The sequence below is a fragment of the Thunnus albacares genome, chromosome 7 (genome assembly GCF_914725855.1).
Source record: "Thunnus albacares chromosome 7, fThuAlb1.1, whole genome shotgun sequence".
NCBI classification, from domain to species: domain Eukaryota; kingdom Metazoa; phylum Chordata; class Actinopteri; order Scombriformes; family Scombridae; genus Thunnus; species Thunnus albacares.
Window position 1 is genome coordinate 11,034,687 of NC_058112.1, and position 14,738 is coordinate 11,049,424.

General features: G+C 41.2%; 1 protein-coding gene across 1 annotated transcript; it reads right to left on the bottom strand.

The window, feature by feature from the left end:
* Positions 1 to 8,834: 8,834 nt before the first annotated feature.
* On the bottom strand, positions 8,835 to 14,729 carry mapk12a (mitogen-activated protein kinase 12a). Its single transcript, XM_044356346.1, has 12 exons — positions 13,916 to 14,729; positions 12,897 to 13,026; positions 12,638 to 12,696; positions 12,396 to 12,507; positions 12,273 to 12,302; positions 11,885 to 11,932; positions 11,452 to 11,566; positions 10,590 to 10,661; positions 10,380 to 10,459; positions 10,121 to 10,199; positions 9,858 to 10,031; positions 8,835 to 9,673 (listed from the first exon to the last, which is right to left on the bottom strand). The coding sequence occupies exons 1-12, from the start codon at positions 14,032 to 14,034 to the stop codon at positions 9,606 to 9,608; spliced, it is 1,086 nt and encodes a 361-aa protein (XP_044212281.1). The 5' UTR covers positions 14,035 to 14,729; the 3' UTR covers positions 8,835 to 9,605.
* Between the last annotated feature and the right edge of the window lie 9 nt (positions 14,730 to 14,738).

Sequence of the window (14,738 nt, forward strand, 5' to 3'; positions counted from 1 at the left end):
GGAGGAGGGGACAAGGAGGAACACCCTCCTCCACCCCTCCCCTCTTTTCCTCCACCCACATGCATACAAAAGTGAAGCCCTGTCCTCCCATTGAACAATTCACAGAGATGCAAAGGAGGATTTCCTCCGTTTCTTCTGTGTATTCACACACGCGTCTGTTAATGATCATTTGCGCCTCTCCAAGCGGATCTTATTCTCTACAGGAAACAGTAGCAGTTGGGCCATGAGCACCACACTTTGCATTAGTTAATCTCCTGACTCAACATGACAAAAGACACAAAATGTTAGCTAATTCAAATCTTAAATGAGTCCCCAGGACTTAAAGGAATAATTCGACATTTTGGGAAATACGCTTGCTGGATTACTATAAGGGGTGAGATGATTGGGCGGGGTAGGACAACAGAAAAAAAAAAATTCTGACATACAAAATGTTATGGGTTTTTTTTTCAAGCTTTCAACCTATTTTTGCTTTATTTATTGCGAAGTAGGCTACTGTATTTTAAGTTAAGTCCACTTTGGTTTAACTGGTAGACAATGTAACGTGTGAGGAGGGGTCCCAGGTAGACTTTGCTTTATTTTAAGGGGTCACAAGCCAAAAAGCTTGGGAACCACTGATCTAAATGACAATACCTCCAGATTTAAGGGGTTAGCTTAGTTTGGCATAAAGACTGGAAATGGAGAAATAGAAGTTCAATTCACCTATTCGCATCTCTAAAAGCTCATTATATAAATAATGTTTGTTTAATCCATACAAAAACCAAAAATTACTTGTTGCAATTTTTCCAGACTGTTTCTGTTATGGTTCTGTTCGCAGTCTGACTCTGTGTCCCTAGCTGCCATTCTCCACCAGTCCTCCAGAGGCCCTCAGACTTACCTCCCTTTTTGTTTGGACTGGGTTTAATGGGAGAAAGCTGTTTTAAATTGTATCTTTAAAGACTTCTGGCATGATATCATTTAAGTTTAGATATCATTTAGTTAGACTGTATTCATTGTGTTTCTGGGTTTTTGGTTGCTCTGTGTTTTTCCTCCTGTGTTCATCCTCAGCCTGCTTTTCCCTTCACACCTGCGCTGCATTCAGTCTCATTAGCCCTGCCCTGCTCCCTGTGTCTTCCCCAGCCAATCAGCTCCCAGCCTGCCCTTGTGTCTCACCACCTATTACTTGTTGTTTAATCAGTTCAGTTTGTATTTACGCCCCGGTTTTCAGTTCAGTCATGTTGGATCATTTGTTCTGTATTGTTCAGTCTGCCCAGCCCAGAGCAGCTCAGCCAGCACTTGCACCTAAATAAAGATATTCTTCAATTTCTGTGCCTGTTGTTTCCTGCATTTGGGTCCACCTGTTCCACTCCACCTAACAATTTCTTGGCTGGGTGCAGTGACTTCCTGGAGATTGCTGGGCAACCAGGAGACTCTAGGAAGTCACTGTAACCAGCCAGGAAATAGTCATAACCCCAATGTATTTCACTTTTACACGTTGTGGTTTTTGTAAGTATTAAACAAATTAAATATAACATCAGTTAGTGTGCTTTGGATACGGGTGGGCAGATTTTGTTACCTTAGGAAAGCCATGCTAGCTGTTTCCCTCTGTTTTTATGCTAAGCTAAGCTAACTGGCTAGCTTCATATTTACTATAGGCCTACAGACATGAGTGTTTTTCTCAAAATGTCAAAGATTCAGATAACTGGGGGGTAGGCTAAATATGATTTAAAACAATGATTTTTACTTAAAGTTCAATTTGAATAAAATACTTTATATGTATATTCATATTAGGTTAATTACACGATTAGTAGTCTACTATAGTCCACCACATTCAGCATTCAGTGTTCAGTGTCAGATGATTTAGAAGCCACCAGAGTGTGATGTATTTTAACTAAATCATCACTGGTCTGTTGTGGAGTGGCTATGTGGGACTGGGGTCACCCCACAGCATTCCTGATAAACATCCTGTCAATCTATAATCCTGCACATCTGCCACACACACCTTCCTCTCTCATCAGACTGTTTTTTTTTTCTTCCTAAGAGAGCATCTACTAGGCAGGCAAACATTTCTGTGAAACACAGCTCAGTCCAGCCAAAAACTGCAGCCCACGTCAGCAGGCAGACCCACCCTGGAGAGGAAACGTAGTCTTTGCTGTTATTCAGAGATTATTTTTATCAATCATGCCTCACTGCTACCACATCATTTCCTCTACTTTCACTGCGTTTGGGTCATGTCTGTAAAGTCTGCTTACAAAGCAATTACGTGATCAGTGTTGTGCCATGTAATAATATCCTTCATACTTCTTATACTGTAGAAAAACATTACTTCTACTGTGGGTATTTATAGAGGAACCAGATACTCAGCATCCTGTCATGAGAGCAGGACTTATAAACAAGAGCAGAGTCATAAACATGAATACCGAAAGAACATAAAAACACAAAGAAAACCTGACCATACTGTCTTTTTTTTATTAACTTGTGGTGACTAGATTTAGAAACTATGTCTGGTTTGATATCGTACACTCCTGCCCACGTGGACAGACATGAGGTAGAAAGCCTGGACTGCAGCCCGGTCCCTGTGCTCTCACCACAGCACTCACTGGCATCTCTGAGAAAACAGCTATAAAACAGAAAATATCCCTAACACAGATGCTGACATTCCTCACCACCACCATCATCATCAACCTCCCCTGGAAAAAAAAGACCTTTTCTGTTTTCTGCCATACCACTGATGCATGTGAGTCTGCAAGAGCTTCCTTAATTCAGCAAGGATGGGTTTTAGTGAGGAAAAAATGTGATGGTTTCTGTTTCGTCTCGGTCTTCCCGTAAGGCTGTACGACTGAAAGCAAAGCAATCATCTACCCTAAACACATCAAGCTTTGAAGACTCAGAAGATTTTGCAGGCTTATATAACCGACTTAACAGGCTTTGACTTCTGGGTACATTTTCATCCACCGTTGTGCGATACCTGTTTATTTTTCAGCCTTCATCAAGGCCTTTGTGTTTCACCTCATTCAAACGAAAGACTGGAGGAAAACAATTTATCATTTCGTTAGCTTGGAGAAACACAATAGAAGCAATCTGGCATTTACCCCGGTTGTAGATAAGTTATTACAATCTGGATAGTAGGAGGTGTGATATTGTAACACTCAGTTACGTAAGCCTACAAGGCGGGAACATAAAGGGGAATACCTGTTTATTTTTCTAATCTTGCCTTCTATCAAACAATGAAAGTCTTATTTTCTGCCTCCTTCTGGATGATATTTCAGGGCATTAACTGTTCCTTCTAACCTTGACCCAGCACAGAAGCAACTCCCCTTTATACAAAAAGAGAAACACGGGCCTCGTGATGTACGGTGACCTCTCACCTCTGAGTCAGGTCCCACCCATGATTCAGCTGTCTTGCCTGGTTTATCGCCTGTTGTGAGGGATAACATTCGGGAAGCTGTGACCCCCACAGACGTCAAAGCGGAGGTCACCGGGTCTTGTGGCCACTTGACCATAAACTCAATCAGGATTTATCATCTGAAGTTCAATCTGGTCAGACTGTTACATAAGTCATCTTTTGTAATGCTTACTTTAAACATTACAGTGAGCTCACCTGCAGAGTATCAGAGGGACACATTTTTGAAGCTACGCAGGCTTCTGGTTTTCCTTAAGATAAGATAAGATAAGATGAACTTTACTGAGCCCACGCAGGGAAATTGGAGATTTTCCACCTGAGATCTATCATACCAAGCATACTGATGGACAGCAGACAAGTGGATTATACAACATGTACAGCGTGTGAAATTCCAGTGGGTGCTTTGAAATCTTATCACTGTTGGAATTCATTTTAATAGAATGAATTCAAGTTGCTGTTCAGTGTGAGGAAACCACAAACTATTAACCGCAACCTTTCAAGTCAAAAGGGGATGAGAATTTGATACTCAAAAGCATCCCTTTAAGTGACAAGTAAGACTTGACAAGTAAGCAAGTAAACTGCTTGGTTCACATAAAGTGCAAAGTCTTTAGTAACCCTTGCACAAGAGAGGATAGAGATAAGCACTTTTTCAGTTTAAAGAACTTTTTAATTTGCTTTTCAAAAAAAGCTTTTTTTGATAGTTTTGAATTACAAACAAGAATTACAAAGAGTCTACAGCCATGCTAGCGACTCTGTGAGGCTATGAGGCACATAGTGGTGCTTTGAGCTTAATGCTAATGTCAGCATGTTAAACACAAGGTACAGCTAAAGGGAATGTCTGGAACACACTGAAATTGTGACCAGATGATGGGGCTAACATTAGATGAAAAGTTAAAGAATAATTATCAAAGTTTCTAGTGTTCAACGTTATTGAGATCTTTTTGTCTGGATCCAAATGATGGACAGATGGAATAACTGACTGGGGGTTTGGGAGTTTATTCAACTCAGGCTCAAATTCTATACCAACTTGCATTGTGAAGATCCATACTAGTGTTTATTCATGTTTTAGTTCATTTACTAAATCGTGTACAGCATAATCTACACTGATACTAACCATTTTCCAAAAAAAGAATGACAAAAACAGTGTAGATTTTGAATATGTGTCTTACCCACCTCCTGTTTTCAGTACTTGCCCGCACAGTCTGAAAACCAGCCTCCATTATTATATATTTATGTAATACATTCATATGAATATTTTTTGTTCTGAAAAGTCTCCAGGCCGGGTTGTTCTTAAGCGCTGACATTTATGATTTGACTGCTGCCAAACAGTCATTTATTAGGCAGCAATGTGGACAGAAAATCAAATCCAGGCACAAAACAATAAGCAAATACAGATAATACTGACGACCATGTGCCATCATTTCTTGCATAAAAAACGTTGTGGTTCAGCAGCAAAAATCTCATGTGTCAAATATTGAAGCTTATCCCAGCAGCTCCTAAAAGCAACAACACAGAAGGCTTGTGAAAGCAATATATGCTTTTAACTGCATTACCACGAGATGATGATTGTAATAAAGGATTGATAGCTGGGACTGTAACTGTAGCTGGCTGTGACTATGTGACCACTGTGGTGCATGGGCAAGAATGCAGAGATGTCGGGATGTTATGCACTGATTGGCTAATCCCTGCCACCCAACCAATAACAAGGGCGGTGAATGGCTGCCACCCAATTGAGTGACTGAACTACTATGATACACAAATGAATAAGTCCTTTATCACAATGATTTTGACAAAATATAAGTAAAATTTTATACACTGCTGGTTAGCTGTACTGGACCCAACAGCTCTTAATGATCAGAGCTGCATTTGACACCTTAACACTTTCAGTCTCCAACTTAAAAACAGACTACAGTAATTTGTCTCACAGTCCAGCAGCTGGCTCCCATCTCTCCTGTGGGTCAGAGGGGTTTGAGTGCTCTTCAACAATGTAGCGCCTCTTCTAAACCTGACACACCACAACCCTATACGTCAACACATCACAGATGGACAGAGAGTTGTCCTGGGAGAGGGATCACAGTCTGTGGCATGCACTCTTTGCATCATATATTCCTCAGACATCTTCAAACAGGAGTGGACGGCTAATGAATGAGCAATGTAAACAAAACCGCCCCATTCTAGCTCAGATAGGCTCTCCCTCAGGCCCTCTGCATCTCTGACCGTCTCTCTCTTCATCTACCCTTCCTTTCCTTTCATCCACCCCTCTTTCCCTGCCTGTCCTCCTCTTCTAATCTCACATCTCTTAGTTCTTCCCTTTGTTCAAATAGCATCTTCTTTCCCTAGCCTTAGTATTACTTCCTAAACCTCTTCCTTTTCTGACCCACCCAAGTCGTGGTGCCTCCTCAGAGCTCAGAGAGTTGGAGTAATCCCCCTCGGTGTTAACAGCGGGCTGCCCAGCACCATGTGAGCTTGTGGAATTTCCTCTATAGCTCGCCCGGCAGGTCCTGCTCTCCTCCTGAAGGATCCCACACAGACACGTGTGCTTCTGTATACATCTCACAAAGATCAGGCCAGAGATAGAATTGCAGGCACGTGTAAAGACAGAAAAGGTTTAATAGAGAAGGGTGAGCAAGTTAGACAGAAATGTAGAATGAAAACCTTCAGCCACAGCGTGCCAGGCCACGTGACTCACTGTATTTGGAGTTCTGCTCGACCTCCACACACACCCGCTGAGCCGTGCATACACACAAACAAATAGTGGGCCGGATACACAAACAAAATAATAGTGAAGCTGTAAACCTATAAACACAAGTATTCATTCACTAAAACAAACAAATAAAAAAAAAGATATAAAGATACCAAGCTTGAGAAATCATTAAACATCATTTCCTCTTTTTTAATATGGAAAATATTTTTGAACATGAGCTCAAAACTAAGACTAAATCAGCCTTTGGTGCACGATTAAACAGCTTATTCTTGCTGTTTAATTGCAGGCGAGTTCTAAAAATGTGTCTTCTCATCCAGAGTATCTGTCTTTTTAACAACATCCATGACACATGTAGCCATGTATGAGGAAACGCAGACTTCTGTAAACTTGCCACAGAGCAGCAGGAGCAACGCAGATCCAAACCGACATCTGGAACCAGTCATATGGTGAACATCACGTACAGAAAATACCCTGCTATGTAGAAATATAAATCTGCATAAAGTCAGGAGATAGACAAAGACAAGGACATTAAGTGAGTTGACAGATTTTCACTTCGCCTCCTGGTAAAACTCCGGGCAATTTTATCTCAGCAGAGCCCTTGAATCTGTTTGGATCTCCAGCAAGGACATGACAACCCAGACTATTTATACAGAATAAACACTGTAACTGATGATGTTCTGTTGTTGTGGTTCATTTCAATTAAAACTGATGATCAGTGTTGGCTCTCATTTATCCAATCATAAGTTATCAGAGTTCCTATTGTGAGACAAATGAGACAAACTGAAAAGTTTCCAAGCCCATCAGCATTATAAACTTCAGTCTCTGAGGATGCAGGATGAAGAATCCCAGCAAAGATGGTGGTGATCCTCTCACCACGGTGAGATTCACAGTGATGTGCCTCCCCCAGACACATAGAATAAACACAGCTATAACTGACTTAAGAAAAGAGAGTGACCCAGGTCAAATCAGTGTTTGGGCATCACTGCCATTCCATGCGTACTCCCTCCCGTGTCAGTGTCAGTCTGAGTGTATAGATGTATGTATGTATCCAACTGTGCATGCCAGGCGTATCTGTATATATGGGTGCACACATGTGAACTCTATGTGTGTCTCAGGAAATATGCTGCTTGAATCCAACACGCTCTGAAAATAAACCTCAGGGTCAACAAAGAAGACCAAGAAAGGGGAGTCCGTCCATGTGATGCTGTGTGTTGGAAAGGAGGGGTTGTGGGGTAAAAAAATGTGCTTTCTCCTGTGTCTTCCTGTCTGCAGAGGGAACAGAACTCTCTGACTTCTGAGTGAACTATCCTCTGTGTGCACGATTAGGAGGACACAAGCACCCAGCGTTTGGTTTGGAGGAGCTCAGGCTCAGGAAGGAAGCTTGTCCTCTGGGGGAGTCACCCTTTGGGAGTCAAGGATCTGGAGGTCAGTCAAGACAAGCTTGTTAAATTCAACACCCACCAGTGGAGAATATGTGCAGAAGAATGAGCAGAATCCAAAAGCAAACAGGCATTCTGCAAGAATGTTTAAACATTTGTTATTTGAAGTCATCAATCATATTAAATACAAAAATAAAGTTGTCAGTGTTGGGGGCAATACAGATAAATTAGTGCACCAACTACAATGACAACTCATCTTTGACAGGTTTAATCTTCCAGAAAGGAATAATATTACTGAGCTTAGAGACCATGGCTCTTTGAGTTAAATGCTAATACCTGCATGCTCACAATAACAATGTTAGCATGCTGATGTTTAGTATAATGTTTGCATGTTGCATGGTGACCATCTTAGCTTGCTAACATTTGCTAATTAGCATTAAACATAAAGTACAGCTGAGGCTGTTGTGAATGCCATTAGTTTTCTGGCATTTGGCCATAAACCAAAGTATCAGACAAATTAAAATTTTGACCTGATGATGTTTCTTGATGAAAGGTTAGGGGGTCACCCAGGTTAGGATACAGTATGTTGTACAGGAACCATAAATGTCTGCACTAAATTTCATGATTATCCAGCCAATATTTGTGGTGATGTTTCAGTCTAGACCAAACTGGTGAACTGTTCGACAGACATTACCATCTCTACAACTGAAATAATGCAGCCCAGTCATAATGGCTTATTTATGTGCTGCCACCACCTAGTGGTGGTTGACACATATTTGTATGTTAATATGGAACATACAATGTTGTTATTCAACGACAAGGAGGAGAATTTTGATTATTGTTGGTTTCACAGCTGAATTCCTGTAACACTGTGAATAATCTGCATGTAACTGCTATAGAATAACACAATAATAGAGAATAATATACTATATACTAATAGAATAATTCAATAATATATCAGGAGAAAACAAACAACATATGCATTGTCATCATTTTCAAAGAGAATATTTAATAATAAAAACGCGTGGTGGTGTTACAAACATTAATTCACAGATGAACATAGACAATGTGTTTTTGCATTTTGCTGTTTAAAAAAAGTCCCAACATCAGATGTAAGTAACATCTGTTTTTGGTGTGAGATCAAAATGTGAATGTTTGTGCATAACCGGGAGCAGTGTTGGTCTTTTGTCATTATCATTAAGGCCACAGGGAGGAACGAGGTCATAGCATGCATGTAGACAACACACACACACACACACACACACACACACACACACACACACACACACACACACACACACACGCGCGCGCGCGCGCACATGCACACATGCACACACTCATGTTTGCTTAGGTCACTTTTGGGGACATTACATTGACTTACATTCATTTCCTGGAGACTTACCCAGTCAGGGACACAGCTTTTGTCCCCAATTGGACAAGCCGTCCCCAACAACCAGGTCTTGAGTCTGAAATGTGTCCCCGAAAGTAGGATAAGTCAGATCACCCCCCCCCCCCCCCCCCCATTAATTCCAGTCATATGTCTCTCGAGGACACTAGGGAAGTTGCTTAACAAAATGATACATTACAACAAAAAAAGCCTATAACACAGTAACTCTACAATCAAACTATGAATTAGATTCAGATCTGTTGAGAATGTCAGGATCAATATCACTAAATGTTTCCATTTTCTCTTTAAATAAAATAAGTTTTCCCACAGAGACACTGCTGTCATTGCTTGATTTGTACTTCATACCAGTTGGTTGGGAGTGATGTATTTGGTAAAGAACTCATACTGCATGTACCACTTTAACCAAAACTGCATTGTAACTAAAACTGAACATGGATAAATAACTTAACAAATAACACTCCATAATGATTTGATCGCTTAGTTACTTATCAAATATTATTACCTGACAGTATAGCATCCTCCGCACTGTGAGAAGAGATGAAAAGGTCTAATACTATCTAGACTGTGGAAACAAGCCACTGGACCGACATGACATTGAAAGAGTCAAACCCACAACTGGGAGGTCAAAAAGATGGCAGCTTGCACTTCTAAGAGAATTGTGAACAGGTTCCACAGGCAAAAAGATAAAATGTTAGTTTGTTCTGGTCCCAGTCTGCACAGCCAACTCTTTGTGTCTTACAGAGAGGTTTCCTTAGATTCTGGCACAACAGGCTTGAAGGTTAAGATCTCTGTGAAGGTGTGACCTACAAAAAGAAGCATAGAAGAAAGAGAGTTGATGAATAAAACATTAGAGCTCATATTCCTCCTTTCCCCTCTGCCCTCCATCCTTCTGACATTACATCGTCCATCCTTTATTGATCTTTTTTTTTTTTTTTTTGGCTTCCTTGCACCACGATCAGTCTAACAGCTCCTCCCCTTCATCCTTACGTTTCCACTGGTCCAGGGGCAGGTCTGTGTTGTCTAGCGAGTGGTCGTACAGCTGTGCTTCCGTCTCCTCCTCTGGTTCTCTGAACTCTGAGAAGTAAGGCAGTGAAAGAGCATCTGAAGCGGCTACCCTGTTATCCGGATCCAGCAATAACATGCGCTCCAGTACAGACACGGCTGAGGAAAGAGGAGGAAACAGGAAATCGAATCAAAGTTTTATTGTCAAATTGAAAATAAATGGAATTAAAAGACTGAACATGTTGTACCTTGTTGGTTGGTTGTGGAAAACACCTTCTGTAGGTCTTTCTTTTCCACTTTTGGAAGACTTTTGATATAGCCTTTGGCCTAAAAGAAGACATCAATACATTTCATCTTAAACAAATCAATATGTTTATAGTTGCATATGAGGAGTGTGTGTGTGTGTTTATATGTATTTGGACTGCCCATTCATGCCTCCAATTTCAAAAATTTTGAAGATTTGATGGCACAATTTAGTGCCATAACAAGGTCACGATCTGAACTCACATCCTCAGATTCTAGTTTTGATACAAATTCCTGAGTTGGTGTTCCTGTGATCTTCATGATCTCGGTCAGCTGATCAAGGTCTGAGGAACAGGGGTCAAGGGTCAAATGCGATGTCACAGGATAATTTCAAATAGGTTAAGAGGGAAAAACAGAGCTATAGGTATCTGTAAAAACATCAAAGTGAAAATGGTCTGGGTGGTAAAAGGATACGGTCGCTGCCTTTAAAGAGAGGTTTCCCTTGCAGCATCTCCGCCATGATGCAGCCCACAGACCAAATATCCACTGATGAAGAGGGAAAGAAAACACAGTTCTGAAACACCATCGATGTCAGACTTCATAAGAGCTTAAATGATTTACAGCTACAGAACACTGTGTCTCAGTGGTCAGTAGCATAAACTGCATGCATTCCCAAACAAAGTGCTTGCAATTAAAGGTAAATGTTACAAGGGCTCCACCTAGTGGACAATATTTATTATTACCCCTTGACTCAATTGAACAAATATGTTTGTGACACTACTGTACTGTATGTCCTACCACAGTGGCACAAATCCATCTTAACATTATTATGAATACATGTAGATAATGTACCTTGTATTTCTAGGCCCATTGATATGTATTTTTCTTTTTTTTTTTTTTTTAAGAATCTGCAGCTGTGTTTTAACTGCATCCTGGACTCACCATATTCACAATCAGACAGATAAATCTGTCACTGAAAAAGAATAAATTCTCTCACTACTGACTGAATATAATGTAGCCACAAGACTTGTTTCGTGCAGTCACTATGCTATCCCTACAGATAATATTCTCCAGCCACAGGCATCACTCACTGCTGAAAGCCACAAGTTTCAGCCTGTCCGCTGCAGGTTGTAAAGGTAAGTCTTGGAAATGTAGTAAATCACGAGCTGAAGCAGAAACCATAAGCTGAGGGCAAGCGAGTACACCAACACAACCGTTTCATACCACATTATAAAATAACACAGGGATTCGGTGCTAATTGGGGCTAATGGAGAGCACATTGATGAAAGATGACAGTACAAGAGTGGATTTTTTCCTTTAATTAGCTCCACATTACCGGTCTGAGTGTAGTGCATCCAGCTCAGGATGACCTCTGGGGCTCTGTACCAGCGAGTCACCACGTACCCTGTCATCTCACTGTCTGCCTGCCGCGCCAAACCAAAGTCCAAGATCTGACGGAACATAAAAGGAAATACTTTAGTTAGATACAGTAAAATTTACACCCAGGCCATATTGAGGTCCTGTAATAAGGAACTAATGCCAGACAAATAATTAACAAGTAAGTCTTGTATACATCCCCTAAAATGTATAGCAGTGGCAATGAAAATATGGACAGTGGAATGATGATTTTACAGTTACAGGTTTGGTATTGTGGTAAAGAGCGCCTCTTGTCTTAGCTTGAGATGAATGTTTTTGCACATGATCACATGATATTTTCATACAAAGACATGTTGTGTTTGTTTGGGTTATCAGGGTGTGTACAGTTGTACCTTGAGCTCACAGTCTTGGTTAATGGCGAGATTTCCTGGTTTGAGATCCTGCAAAAGTTGATATGGAAAGGCTAACAATGACTGCAAGATTATTTTAAGTCAGCAGCAAATAAGCAAGAGAAAAGTTAGAGTCATAACAATTGTTGCCTCAAAAAAGGAAATAAAACTATTTATTTGGAGTTTAACAATGTGCAGACCTCACTCCTTTGTACCTTGCAATGAAACATTTTTTTCACTTGCACCTGAATAATTTGCCTGGATGTGAGCACACTTGGGCCCTCTTCTATTGTCATAACAGTGCAACAAAATGGAAAGGGTATAAGAAAGAACACAAACTCTGTGTCACACATACATGGTAGAAATACAAAGAGTATAAAACCCAACTTACCCTGTGAATTATACCAGCAGAATGAATATACTGTAATAAAAGAATATGACAGGGATTTAACCAACAGAACAATTAAACCCAGGTAGTAAATTGCGCACAACATAAGATCAAAGCGTTCTCCACCTTAAGCCCTTTGAGCATCTGATAAACCAAATACTGAATTTTTTCTTCAGACAGCCTCTGCAGCTTCATCAGCTTCCCCAGATCTGTCCCCATGAACGGCATCACCAGATAACTTGAAGAAGAAGGAAACATTATTCGTACGACATATTTTCCAGCAGATTTCCAACTTGAAACAATTTTGGCCAAACTTGTTCAAATGAACGCAGAATAGCGTAATAGAAGGAGTATTTATCTGCACTTACAAATCATGGAATCTGTCCAGAGAGAGGTCAGCTGTAAACACATCTAATAGACCGATCACCTGCACCAGAAAGAGATCACAATGTATCACACAAGACAAATGTTCACAGTTCCTCTTTTTCCGTGGAAATTCAAGACTATTTGAATACAGCTGCCAAGTCTTAATTTGATCAGCATTATAAAATTGCACTGATATAAAAATAAATAGTTCTGCAGTCTTGAGAGCTTGGACCCTTTAAGTATGATAATGTTGTGTCTCACATTTTCATGTTTCATGTGTTTGAGAAGCCTCAGCTCCCTGTATGCCCGCTTGGCAAAGAGCTCGGACTGGAAAGGCCGGTACAGCTTCTTGATCGCCACTTTGGTTCCTGTTCTGGAGTCCACTGCTGAGCTGAAAGTATGAATATATCAGATGGTGTGAGACAAAATAGGTCTATAAATATCTTCCAAAGAAGATCAGCTGATCTGTACCATCACCAGTATGAGGAAATGATAATCAGTTCATCAGTGTAAGGACTTAACTGAGAACAGTGAAACAATGTGATCAGAACATGTCAGTGAAGTTTTATATTTCCTCTCTTCTGATCAGTAATGTTCCCTATTGGCCTAAACTTGTATTTACACACACACACACACACACACACAAACACACAAACACACACATATATACAAACACACACACACACACACACACACACATATATACAAACACACACACGACCCCCTCCCTCATCCAACAGCCCAGTCGAGATCTCCAGTTATAGCAGGGGGCTCTATATATACAGCGTGTATTCTCAAACTTCAATTTTCAGAGTTGTTCATGTGTTATTAAATTGCATTCAGCCGGTCAGAGCAGCTTTACCCGCCCACAGGGTTAATCATTGACAACAATGGGGGGCCTCACGCAGCGAGACGCACAAAGGTGCCTGAAAAGCTGCTTTTCATTGTTGTGAATCAGTAAACTTGGGCGAGCGCACCTCCATCACCCACCCTGCTCATGGGGGCTTCATAACTTAATCATCTTTTATAGTTGACTATAGATGTCAGGATGTTTGTGGTGAACGCACGGCGAAGGTATCGGTGCAAGTGTCTCCATCATATAAGGAAATGAAGCAGCATGTGTTCAGCGGAGCGCAGATACTTTGTCTTTTGTTTAGTTGTGGCACAGTGCGGCCGCCTGTATGACACCATCTGCTCCGTCGCTCTCTTTGTTACCGTGCACCACTTAAACAAGCAGTCTGATCAGTATTGCTTCATCCAGTTTCGCAGGTTTCACTTACCAGACCGTCCCGTACGCTCCGGTCCCCACCTGCTTCAGATCCCGGTACCGCTCCGGTACTTCCCATGAGGTTTTGTTGATTTCTTGGCGGCAATAGCCGGGTCTGACGCGTCTAGACATCTTATTTATCAAAAAGAAAATCAAACAAGAAGTCTAGGATTTGCTCTTCTTTGGCTGTTTTGTCTCTTCAGTCGCTACACACCCATTGTCCCAGATTCTACCTATGCGCCCACCCTCGATCATTGCGCAGCTCCGCGTGTCAGCCGCTCAGGGCGCACCCTGAAGTCACCAAAAGCCACTCCCGAGTCGTGCTGTAGGCTTACAATCAAAGGTGAGAAGACTGGAATGTGAGTAACAAAAGGCTGGGCTGAAAATACATGCGGTGGTAGGTGCGCACAATTTGAATTGCAACCTAAAAGCCGGGGATAGACTATGTCCTGGTTAAGCGGCAGCTCTTGCTGTAGACTGTATTCCTCAGCACCCCTATGCTTTGTGCAGGCAGGTAGGGTGAGTAAATGTTAGGGGCTTGCTGGGACATGAGAACTATTGACGCCCAAAAGTGTCGACACATACACACACACCGTGTTTTTTTTCTAACCACTATGTGGTTAAAGAAAAATACTAGACGATGTTATGTATCCAGGAAACAAAACAAGGACATTATACTTTTAAAAAGAAGCAGGAAATGTCAGATCTGTACGATATGTCTATAAAGAAGACTTAAAATGTCCTTATATAGGTGTAGAGCAATCTACTGGCTGCGTGGCAACATCAATTAAACATGTCATGCAACACAGACATGTAGACATGGAGTTCAGTTCCTC